Genomic DNA, 12,739 nt, shown 5'->3' with positions numbered 1-12,739 from the left:
GATTCTAAGCTCTTTAAATGGATGCAGCTGTATACATCTTCAGGAGTTACTGAACTGGGCTGAAAGACTTCGGAAAATGGCTCATGTGTTTTCTATATCTGTGTTTTTCAGGCTGTTTTATTGGAGCCAGGGAGTCATGAAAGAAACTCAAGACGACAACTTGGATAATGAACGGAAGATAAAAAGAAAACAAAAAGAATGTGGCATATAAAGGGTATAATACCTGGAGGTATTCGATCTGACTCATATTTATAAAAATGAGACGAGCTTTCACAAAATACAAGTTATCTTAGACAGTCATCAAGCTTGGAGCCATGCTGTTGAACTAGAAATTCTCTTTTTCCCTATTCTCCTTTCTGACAGGTAACAAAGGATTGGTGAATTATGATTTTCCCAAGTTGGAAGCACTAATTTTTATCTATATAGTTCATCCTTATGAATATGTAAGGAGTTAAACATTGCATATTTAATGTGGATTATAATGGGAAACTGACTCATTAACAAAAATGGCCACTTTTAAGGACTTGGTTTCAAACTGAGCTGGAGCCTCCCAATGCACTTTGTACAATTTGGGGAAAGGTATACTGAATGGCCTTCTTTGGGAGGCCATGATGACATGTAGTAAAAGGATATCATCTTACTGTTGATATCTTTGAAGACTCGTAAACAGAATCAGAAAAATGAATGGTGGAAAGGAGTGTGACGGAGGGGACACGGATGGAGGGCCACCTGCAGTGCAAGTTCCTGTTGGTTGGCAGCGACGGGTGGACCAAAGTGGAGTGCTCTATATCAGGTAAGCTTCTCTGAGGTGGTTACTGGTTATTGTATTGTGATTGTTTTTGTTGTAGACGTCAGAACGTCTGGTAAATTAGTGACTCAGCTGATCTTCTCTACACAAACTTCAGGGGCTTGTTCTTTTGGAAGTGCGAGAGCATTTTTTTCTGCTGACATTATTCAAACCTTTTTCCAATGCAGCTAACCAGAGGTTTAGTTACATGCCGCACCTGAGATGATGAGAGATCTCTGCAGTCTTTTGCCTATGCCCAGATGTGTAGGCATTGCCTGTTCCTTGCACCAGCACTGGCTTTTTATAAGAGCCTTTGCTGCTCGAGTTCAAAGCGGTGCTCCGGCATGCAAACCGTTCGCGGCAGCTAAGGTAGAGTGGGACTTTCTTCTGTCAGCAGCAAGCCTTCGGCTCAGCTCGTGCAGTGCCGTGCAACTTTATCCTGACCTGTAACTCTTCTTCCCGAAGTCTTTTCTGGGTTTATGTTCCAGGTCTCCATTGTCCTTTTGTGTTTTACTTAACCTCTTTTGAAAGGGAATTTAAGTGGTGTAACTACTCAGTAGCTGCAGAAAGCATCAGGTTTTATATGCCCTGTGAAAGTGTTCAGCATCACTGAAGTTCTCCAGCCAGATGTAATTCTATGGATTCCCCACATTTCTCATGTAGAAGAAACAGGAACACAAGCCTAAATCCAAAGTTTTAGGTATTTTATTTGTTTATTTTGTTAGCTTATTGGATTTTTTTGCTTCACCGTGGAACATTCACAAAGAAATGCATTGAAATTGCTATTAAATGAATGCGTTCAGACAAACAGACTACAAATTAAATGTTATTGGAAGAAGGATCAAAGTTAGTTTTAACAAAATATGGGTACATCAGGTTTACATCACTGAAGTCTAAATGATTATCACTCTGGTTTTTGCTTAATCTTATTCCACTATTCTGTGATTAAAATAACCAATTCTTCACAACAGCTTATGTATTACCAATAAAAAATTCTTTAATGAGTCAAAGCATACTCCAGTTTTACGCTAAACTACCATAAAAGCTCAAATGCATTCCAGGATTTCTTGTTTATATTCTCAATTAGCAGAATCAAACAAAACCTGTGTCAGTGATACGCATGTCAAAGATAAATTGCCTTCCCCTTGTATTTCTCATTACAGCTATAATTTACTGGGCCTCTGCCTTAGTTAAAAATCAATGAGAAAGAAAAAGTTGTGGGTTGGGTTTTTTTTTTTCCCATCATCATCTCTATATCCAGGCATCAAGATGTATAATGCTTTGGTATTTTTATATACCCGATGTTCCTACCTGCTTTTGAACTTAATTTTCCACAGCTGTATGAAGCAGGCCACAAAGCTTGTCCTGCTTCTTCAAGCACGTGTCTTACATGTTTATAAACTAGTAAATGTTGGTATAATTATGACAGTTATTTACTTTTCTGTCGTCTTTTTTTTATATGCTCTCTTTGTTCAGGGGAACATTCTTAATATTTCTGTTCTGAATTGCCTTACGCAAAACACTGTTTTTATTCTAGCTGACCCTGTTAATCAAGTTTACCAGTTGCCTTTTTCAGCTTGGGAAGCTTGTATTATTTCTGCCCTCTTCCCAAGTTTTGCCCATGTATTTTTTTTCTCTTTAACCAATGGTTAATTTTCTGGTTGCCTTCTGTAAGCCATTCTGATTAAGGAAAGATGCTTAGTGTGGTCCACAGCTCTTATATTCTTATTTGGTGAAAGGCACAGAGTAGGCCACGTTGGTTGGAAAGGTTGCAAGTCAAATAGTCCAACCTCCTGCTTGACGTGGAAGCGTCCACAGCGCTCGGTCAGGATAGCCCTTGGCTTCGCCAGCTGCATCTTCAAGGATTGAGTTTCCACAGCCTCTCTGGGTAACCTGCTCTAGTGCTGCACTGCCCTTCTGAAAGAACAGCCACCCTGAAAATACACACAGCATTTATCGAGAGAATGAAAGGTCAAACAATATTGACTCAAAAGCTATCCAAGGGAAAATTAGTGTATATATTAAGATCTGACATGATTTAACTAGAATTGATGATCCCAGCTGAATAAGGACTCATTCTATTTATGCTTCCTTATAAACCATGCACGCTCTTCTATCAACTGTCAACAGTTGCTCTGGATTAAATCCATTAATTAACTAGCTTTTATTACCTGGTAAAAGCACTGAGTTGAGTCTCAGTGCTTTTCTTAGTAAAACAATGCTGCTGCCTTAAAGTAAGACCTAAATCGCTTCTTCAGCTTACCATTCGTGAATAGTCATCAGTGGAATAAACTGAATATATGAGGAATAAATAAAATATGCTCTTTAATGACAGGAACAGATTTCACAACTGACAGTAGCAGATCCTAAAATATTTTATAATTTGCTCGCTCTTGTTTCTTTGGGAGGCCTGAAACTTCTGGATGACCTCAGTGCTGGAAAAAGCCTGCTGGTTCCTTACAAAGGAAGCTGTGGATTATCCTTTGCAAGTACAGAAGTTTGAGGAAATTTGTGCACGCAAAAGATGCTTTGCAATTACACAGGTCTGCCCAGGAACGAGGCAGAAACAGAAAAACTGGGCCTTTTTAAAATTTTGTAGTTTCTTGTGGAAAAATAACCAAGCATAATACATGCAGTAGGGATGCTGAATCCCACATGCCACAGATTCGGTGGACTGACCTGTGCAGTCTGGTATGGTGAGTGTCCAGGCCTTACTTACACCCACCGATTGTCGGTGCAGTACGTATGTGCCTTACAGGTCTGTTGTTTCCAGGCTCCAGAATCTCCTTGTGCTTGAACTAGAGATGTGTGCCCAGATTTCCCAGGCAAACTGCATGCCAAGGAAGGTTATTTAAAACTGCTTTATTCTAGAAATAGGAAAAAAAAATAACTCTGATGGCGTAGCTTTACTCCTACTGCTCAGGAGGCCTTTTTCACCAGTGCAAATAAAATGGCATCCTGACTCTGGAGCGTAGTCGCGGGGATGCTTTTTAATGTCAGTTTTTAAGTATCACAGAAGGTGTCTGTGGAGATGGCGCCTGTAGATGGGATAGTGTAGAGCAAACGTCCGTTTGAGTTTCTCCTGTGAGAAGCGGTTACATCTCCAAGCGTGGACCTTGCCTGGGGTGAGCGGTCGCTCCTATGTGCGTAGTCAGGACAGGTTGGGAAAGGCCAAAGCGATCGGCCAGCGCTGGAGATGCAGAGCCAAAGTAGAGGATAAGTGGTACTCGCTGAGTTTGGGGACTGTATTTTTAGCAGGGCCTGTTGCAATAGGACAACGGTTAATGGTTTTAAACTAAAAGAAGGTAGATTTTGACTAGATTTTGACTTCCTTATAGGAGGACGTTTTTCACAATGAGGGTGGTGAAACACTGGCACGAGTTGCCCCGAGAGGTGGTAGATGCCCCATCCCTGGAAACATCCCAGGTCAGGCTGGACGGGGCTCTGAGCAACCTGCGCTAGTTGAAGATGTCCCTGCTCATTGCAGGGGGGTTGGACTGGATGGCCTTGAAAGGTCCCTTCCAACCCAAACTCTTCTATGAGTCTATGAGTTAAAATGTGATCATGGTAGCGTCATGGTGTAACCAGCCTATAGCTGAAATTAAAATAAATAAAGAGTAATTTCCCCCTGCTCCCCAAGTGTTTCAATTTAAGACAGGGAAGGTTTGAGTTTCTGACCTATCTACTCATACCTGCACCATTATTTTTAAATTTCTCTTTTATGTTGCTTACCCTCAGAACTGTTGCTGTTACACATACTCGACTAAATAACTCTAAAATTGTTAGAGTTGTCTCTAAAATAACTATTTCAGGGCAAGTCTGGCAAATAAATTACTTATTTAAACCATCAGCATAACTTTAAATGTCACTTGCAGATGTTGCTTTATATGTGGCTTAGTTCTTGTGCAGAATTAGGTGTTTATACATTGGGGTTTAAGTATGAAAGTTCGTCATAGTTTGGAATTTTGACTCTTGACTGTTTTCATGATCCAAACTATTCCACTTAAGTTGTTATTGTTAAAATAAGGGCTATTTACAGCTGCCATTAAGAACGAGTGTTTGAGCCAGGCCTCATAAATTACTGTATTCTTTCCCTGATAAACAGTTTAGATGGCTAAGTAATAAAGAGCAATCTGGAAGTTAGAAGCTTGTGACATGAGAACTTTTTTCGTCTTATGAATTAGTGATTTTGCCGTAACAGAATTTCCAGTGTCCTATTTTTGGATATGGAGATAATGATTTTCTGGTGGGAGTTAGAGAAATCCAAGTGCAGTTTATCAGAAACTCACTGGACTGGCTTCTTGGTGTAATATTTCTCACTTTCAGTGAGAGAATTGAAATTTTAGCTGAATGAAACCAAACGGTTTATGCAACAGAGAGACCCAGCTGCAACAGTTCTGTTACTGTGGCCCCTTTTGCATGGATTTTCTTATCCTTCTTGAAACACACTTTTGTGTTTTTCCTTTTTAAATTATGTCCCAGACTTAAAAAGTACAGAGGAGTGTCACGCCTGCATGGAACTGCAGTGATGTGATGGAGGGGGAGGAGGTCCGTGGGGACTGTGCTCTGCTTGTGTCTTACACTTACAGGAGAGAGGAGGGAGAAGAATAATCTTGGTGTGTTGTTAAGGCTTTCAAGCAGGACTGTGATGTGAATAGTAAATATCAGTAATCTCAGTTACTTTCTTTTCTCTGCATTTGCTGTGTTTGTTTTCCTATAGTAAAATCTTCCTTTAAATTTGGAGGAGGGCTGTTTTTCATAAGTATCATCTCCGTTCTTGACTACAAGCAAGAAGTACTATGAAACAAAAACAAAATATGAAATCTTAGCTGTGTTATTTTAAACACTCTATGTGAGCTGTTAGAAGGGTAGATAGAAGTCATGACCTATCAAATCGCTTGTGTTCATCATTTCTGTTCCTTTACAGTCCCAGTGGGTCTTTATTATCCTGCTTGGAGCAGGTGAAGACTTACTTGCTGACTGATGGAACGTGCAAGTGTGGCCTAGAATGTCCTCTTGTTCTTCCCAAGGTAAAGAAAAGCATCATTTTGGATCTCTGTGCTATAATCCTTACGAGCTATGTCAGCTGATGTGCTATGCCATGACTTAACCTCTGTTCAGATCGTGTATGTAAAATGAGATAAGTGGCATACACCCAAAGATAAAATACAAAATGAACCTCCCCTCTGGTCTTCCCCCCTCATGGAAAAGATCTGACTCGTTTTTTGTGGTGTTTGAACATTTTCCTGTGAAACTGGAAACCTGCCATCGACAGCGTCATGTTAACATGTGAGAATCAGAGCGAGACACTGACTTAACGTGATAGCTTCGGTATCAGCTTCACTATTTTATCGTTTACACAAAAATTGCAAACTTTTCTTCTTAATCGCAGGGCAGTCTCAGACACACGTGGTCCTTTCTCCTTTTTTTCTCCCTATGCTTTGTGCTGAGGAGTGTTAAAGTTCTGTTGTTAGATGACAACTTCCATGACTCTGTTTACTTAATATATTCACTTTTTATTTGTCATTTCGAAACGTACTGTAAAGGTATCTCTTGGGCAATGTAGCAGCAGTCAGATAGCTCTAAGGAACAGAGGCAAGTTTAATTCTATGTAAAACTTCTGGTTTAGGTATATTTGGTGAGTATGCTGCCTATAATCATTATTTTAAACGTTGGCATTTTTACTGTCAGGTCTTTAATTTTGACCCTGGAGCTGCTGTGAAGCAGAGAACTGCTGAAGATGTTAAAGCGGACGAAGATGTCACCAAACTATGCATACATAAAAGGAAAATTATTGCTGTGGCTACACTTCATAAAAGCATGGAAGCACCACATCCTTCACTAGTTCTAACTAGTCCTGGTGGTGGAACAAGTGAGTAAAATCATGCAGAATCATTTCATTACCTAATTTTAAAGATGTATAATTACAATGCAAAAACACCCCCAAAACTTTAATGTATCTGTAAGTGCGATAGTAAACAGAATCAAGAGAAAATGGAGGTAGTAATTAGAGAGGTGTAGGTAGATAGAGTCTAAAAAGCAGGTCATCCCAGACTATGAACATGATTTGCTTGGAAAAGATATCAGATTGTTCTAGACGAAGAAAATACATTAGCTCTCATCTTTTGGAACTGTAGTAATATGTCTGATATTCTGTCACATGGGAAATTAGAGAAGCAGAATAAAGTGATTATAAAGGGATTAGAATGTGGCTAAGGACTTGGCTAAATGGGAAATTGTATTGCAAGGCAGAATATACAGCAAGGGAAGATCTCCACTGTAATTTCTCAAGGATTATTTTTGGGGACCAACCTGGATTAGCATTTTAATTATCCATATCAACAAAAAAAATGAGGTAATTTGTTGATGGGTGAAGTTGGCAGGTATTATCAAAACAGAAGATCAAAACATGTTGAAAAACTGGGGGATCATTGAGTGAAAGAAAAGGTATAGCAACAAATCCTGTTAATTGTAAGGTTATTCACCTGGGGACTAGTGAAAAAAAGCTATTAGCTGTAAATTATTGAGAAAGAAGACCTAGATATAGTAGCTGATCAAAGACGCCTGTGAGCAGTAGCAGATGGCAGTGTGGTGCAGATCAATGGGACTCGAAGAGGGAGAAGTACAAATGCCGTAGTACGCGTACCGCCTTCCTGCGCCGCCGTGCTCGCTAGCGGCGCTTAGGCTGGAACGGAGCAGAGGTTTTTCTCTTAGCGAGCTGCAAAACCTGTGCTATGAAAGTCATCTAAAAGCGTTTGGCTTGCTCTGCCTAGCAAAATGGTGGCTGAAGGGAGACACAACTGCCATCAATAAAGGCATGAGGAGAAGGCAGCTCCGGAAAATGAAGCTGCTTAAGCGAAAGGACAAAGTTAACAGTGAAACAGCTACAAAAACAGAGTTGCACGGAAACTTGAACTGAAAATTAGGTGCTTTCTAAGGGTTACAAGAAAAGGTTCTCAAGTAGTTTTACAAATCCAAATGCTTAGGGCAAAGGAGTGAAGTTACTTTTTAAGAAAGAGCTCAGTAAATTTATGGTTATATACTGTGATGCGTGCAACTTCTGGGAGATGTTTCGCACCCCTATATTGCTGTAATAGTAGCTGGCTAATTGCTAAGCCCTCTGCAGCCTGACTTCAAAGTGGAAAATTTTAAGGATATAAAAATAAATAATAAATTTCAGATAGGTAGACAGTGCTAAGGTACTGATGTGCTTTTGCATTTTCAAATTCCTATCTATGATTTCAAAGCTTTGTTCAAATTGTTTTTTTGAAATGTAATTTATGTTTTTAAAACGAACAGTGCAACTTCCCAAATTACTATGCGTTTTCCTTTAAAAACGTATTAATTCTTTATGAGTAGTACTTAAATTACATTTCCCTTTTAAAAAAATAGCAAAATGAAGGAGGTAAAAACAGCTAAATATTAAAGACACAGGTCACATTTATGTGGTCTTACCTTCTCTGTTGATCGGAATTTTGTGCACTAAGCAAAGAAGAAAATTGCCCAATAAATTACCTTTGTAAACAAAATCTCTTTTCATTTATGCTCACTTACATTTGACCACTTGCTTAGGTCCAGCATTCAAGGTGAGGGTTCTTGTACATATTTCGTTTTGCAGTTCAGTCTTGAGATTTGTCCCCTAAATGAGACTTTGGTTGTATTTTGAGAAAGGTCATATGTTTGTTTCTGTCATGATGTAGCAAATAGGATGAAGGCAGAATTGTCAGAGCTGCTTGTGATGGTATTCTTCAAGTAAAACTTTGAAAAAAAAATCTTTTTAAATAAAACTGATATCAGTGGGCAGAAAAGGAAAGTGGTCTTGTGTTGCTAGGAAGGTCTAGTCTCAAAACTGGGATTTACAGGAAATTTTTTCATTGTAGAGGGATTGACATGTGTGCACGTGCAAATACGCCCAGGGCCGTTATCCTGAAACCACCACGTAAGGTGGAGCCCCTTAAATTTAGCATCTGCACCCCAAGCGAAGCTTGTGGCAGAAGCTGCAGGTAAAGCCTTAATTCAGTAAGGTGACAGAGGACAGTTCCCAGGAAGAGGTTAACTCGGAGGACTGGAACTCGGCGCCCTTGGTGCCAGCGAGCGATGCAGAGCAACGGGGGAAGCGGCATCCTGCCTTGCGCAGCCACGGTCTTAGGTCTCTGCAATTAAGTCCTTGGCTGACTGGAAATCTGGGCCAAAGTCGTATGGCACAGCTCCCCGTTCATCCTCATCAGGGACAGCGTTTGGGGCAGGACCTTTTTCTCTGTAGGGCGTGGAGAAATTAGTCTAAAGCCTTGTTGGGCTTTGTTCCTCCTGTACTCAATAGATGGTGCCAGAGGCTCCTTTTCCCTGCGACAGTGATAGCCCGCTCCTCCTGCCAGCTCTGCTAGCGGTAGCCAGAGTGGTGATGCTGGAGATTCAGGATTAGGACACCGGAGATGATGGTTAGAAAGAAAAGACAAAAAGGAAGGAAAAAGATTTAAAGTTGTCCATATTTATGCAGTCTTTGTATGGGATATGGAGTTAAGGTCTGTACAACTGCACTGTGTAGTAGGGTAGCGTGCACCAGTCCAGCAACTACTTGGTGACTTAGGTATTTTTTCTGTTGAGGCAAAAGTTTAGCCAAAAAGCTTTCAAGCTTTTTAGGAATATTTTCACACACGGTAGTTTTGAACTGAAATGTGTGATATCGGATTTCAAAACAGTAACTGTTCTGTTTTTAATATCAGGTGCAACTCCAGTAGTTCCTACTCGAGCAGCAACTCCAAGATCAATGAGGAATAAATCACATGAAGGAATTACAAATTCTGTGATGCCAGAATGTAAGACTCCTTTCAAGTTGATGATAGGGGCATCTAATGCCATGGGTAGGCTTTATGTGCAAGAAATGGCTGGAAGCCAGCAACAAGAACTTCATTCTGTCTATCCTAGGCAGAGATTGGGTAGTAATGAACTTGGACAGAAGTCTCCGTATCGTGGCAGTCATGGTGGGATGCCCAGTCCAGCTTCATCAGGATCACAGATATACGGAGATGGCTCAATCTCTCCTAGGACTGACCCACTTGGAAGCCCTGATGTTTTCACAAGGAATAATCCCAATTTTCATGGAGCACCCAACTCTAGTCCTATTCACATGAACAGGACACCTCTATCTCCACCATCAGTAATGCTACATGGTTCTCCCATACAGTCATCCTGTGCAATGGCTGGAAGGACTAATATACCTCTTTCCCCAACCTTGACCACAAAAAGCCCAGTGATGAAAAAGCCCATGTGTAATTTTTCAACTGGTATGGAAATACCACGAGCAATGTTTCACCATAAACCGCCCCAAGGTCCACCCCCACCTCCTCCACCGCCTTCTTGTGCTCTTCAGAAAAAGCCATTAACATCAGAAAAGGATCCACTTGGCATACTTGACCCTATTCCTAGCAAACCAGTGAATCAGAATCCTGTTATCATTAACCCAACTACTTTCCATTCAAATGTCCACTCTCAGGTACCTGTGATGAATGTAAGCATGCCTCCTGCTGTCGTCCCTTTGCCAAGTAATCTTCCTTTGCCAACAGTAAAACCTGGTCACATGAACCATGGAAGTCATGTTCAGAGAGTTCAGCATTCTGCTTCAACTTCCCTCTCTCCTTCACCAGTGACATCCCCAGTTCATATGATGGGATCCGGGATTGGAAGGATCGAGGCTTCTCCCCAAAGATCGCGTTCTTCTTCCACGTCATCAGATCATGGAAATTTCCTGCTGCCTCCAGTAGGACCACAGTCATCCTGTAGTGGTATTAAAGTTCCTCCCAGGTCCCCAAGGTCAACAATAGGGTCACCGAGACCATCTATGCCATCTAGCCCTTCCACCAAGCATGATGGACTTAATCAATACAAGGACATCCCTAACCCATTAATTGCTGGAATGAGTAATGTATTAAATCCTCCAAACAATGCAGTTTTTTCTACTGCATCGGCTGGAAGTGGTTCTTTGAAGAGTCAGCCTGGTTTGCTGGGAATGCCTTTAAATCAGATCTTGAACCAGCACAATGCTGCCTCTTTTCCAGCAAGTAGTTTACTCTCAGCAGCAGCCAAAGCACAGCTAGCAAATCAAAATAAACTTGCTGGTAACAACAATAACAGCAGTAGCAATTCTGGACCTGTTGCCAGCGGTGGCAACAACGAAGGACATAGCACTTTAAATACCATGTTCCCTCCTGCTGCCAGTGTGCTTCTACCAACAACTGAAGGGCAAAGTGGCCGAGCAGCACTGAGAGATAAATTGATGTCTCAGCAAAAAGATCCTCTGAGAAAAAGAAAGCAGCCGACCGCCACGGTGTTGAGTTTGCTGAGACAGTCTCAGTTGGACAGTTCTGGAGCTTCCAAAGCTGGATCTGATTTGATAAGAAAGCAAAGTCAAAGCTCCTTTCCCATCAGTTCTATGTCCCAGCTACTTCAGTCCATGAGTTGTCAAACCTCTCACATGAGCAGCAATAGTACCACCAGTTGTGGGAGCTCAAATACTGCTTTACCTTGCTCTGGTAACCAGATGCATTTTGCAGACACCAGTATGAACTCTGGCAGTCTCCAGAACTCGCTGGCACAGAGTTTACCCTTGCGAGGGGAAGGTGTGCACTGCCAGAACACAAACACTAACTTTGTCCACGGTACTAGCCCGGGCACAACCAACCATCTTGCAGGTTTAATAAATCAGATGCAGGCTAGCGGGAACTGTGGGATGCTCAGTCAGTCAGGAATGGCTTTAGGAAATTCATTACATCCGAACCCACCTCAGTCGAGAATCCAGGCATCCTCCACTCCAGTGATACCAAACAGCATTGTTAGCAGCTGTAATCAAACAAGTCCTGAAGCAGGTACGTTTCCTTCTAAAAGGATACCCCTATGTTTGACTGCTTGGAAGTATATGATTACTGTTTTTAAATGGGTTCCTTATACGTATCTACTTTTCAAACTTGAGTTTAACAGTATGAAAAGTCTGCCTATTTCATGCTGATATCCAGAAACTCAAAAATAAAATGAATAAGAAAAAAAACAGTGGTAGACTAAAAATATACCTCCCTTTTCCTGATCAAAATCACCTTGGCCTCCTTCCCGTGACAGCTCTTGCATTTATTTACTTCCACACACTCTGCATTAATAAAATCCATGCACTTTTGTACATACCCAGACCTCAGCTTTTGTCACTTGCCCAAATAAATAGAGGGGGTTTTTGCAGCATGCCCTACCACCTCAACCCTAGAATGCTATGGCTAACCGGGCAGTGGATGTCCCGCCTATACATGCGTTCTTTACTGCTTGCATTAAAGAGTTGGTGCCATCAGAGATGGGAGCAGATACTAGGAGTACAAAAGTTTACAAAATAACCTTTTCCAGGGATAGTGCCAAGTCTGCGTTTGCATTTATTGTGATAATTTTACTAAGCTGGTAATTAAATGGTTGAATAAACTGTATATTCAGTTGGAAGAGTGTAGAGAGAGATTTCCTGGTTTATTCATCAGTGAAGACTTGGAGAGGAAACAGGTATGCTGCTGGTACTATCTCCGTGCTGTTTAAAGATAAAAAGGACACAGCTCAAATATGTGTGTTTCATTTAACTACTGCAGATTGAACAAAGTATGCAGTTTTGAAGGGTGATGCTACATCAGTTTCTAAAGCCGAAAGCAAGCCTTCAGTTTGGTATTTCAGTCTTTCAGCTTGATTAACTTTCCAAGTGTGTGTTTGGTACAATCATAGCTAAGCTGTATCAGGTCAAACAGAAGTGACTGTAAGCGTGCCAGTGGTCTCTCTCATTAACCCAAGAAAGAAACTGATACGTATTCCTGAGCTTTCTCCAAAAGAGCTGTTTATTCTTTAAAATACAGAACAGAATCATACAAAAAATTAATTGTATAAAAATAATTTTCTAATCCATCAGTGTGGTGGAACCCCTCTCCTCTGAGGACA

At 41.0% G+C, this 12,739-nt stretch overlaps 1 protein-coding gene across 2 annotated transcripts in view; it reads left to right on the top strand.

The window, feature by feature from the left end:
• Window positions 1–680: 680 nt before the first annotated feature.
• Window positions 681–12,739, top strand: part of MBD5 (methyl-CpG binding domain protein 5) — a gene marked incomplete at both ends in the record, with an annotated part of 47,313 nt that continues 35,254 nt past the window's right edge. For both annotated transcript variants that reach the window (XM_082001804.1, XM_082001803.1), the window contains 4 exons: window positions 681–793; window positions 5,715–5,817; window positions 6,479–6,659; window positions 9,511–11,649. In XM_082001804.1, coding sequence (XP_081857930.1) covers window positions 681–793; window positions 5,715–5,817; window positions 6,479–6,659; window positions 9,511–11,649 — 2,536 coding nt within the window. The remainder of the gene's footprint in view (window positions 794–5,714; window positions 5,818–6,478; window positions 6,660–9,510; window positions 11,650–12,739) is intronic.

Source organism: Phaethon aethereus (assembly GCF_964289735.1).
Source record: "Phaethon aethereus genome assembly, chromosome: 6".
In the NCBI taxonomy this organism is placed as follows: Eukaryota; Metazoa; Chordata; class Aves; order Phaethontiformes; family Phaethontidae; genus Phaethon; species Phaethon aethereus.
The sequence above is the reverse complement of the archived record's forward strand: the minus strand, read 5'-3'. Positions and strand labels throughout refer to the sequence as shown.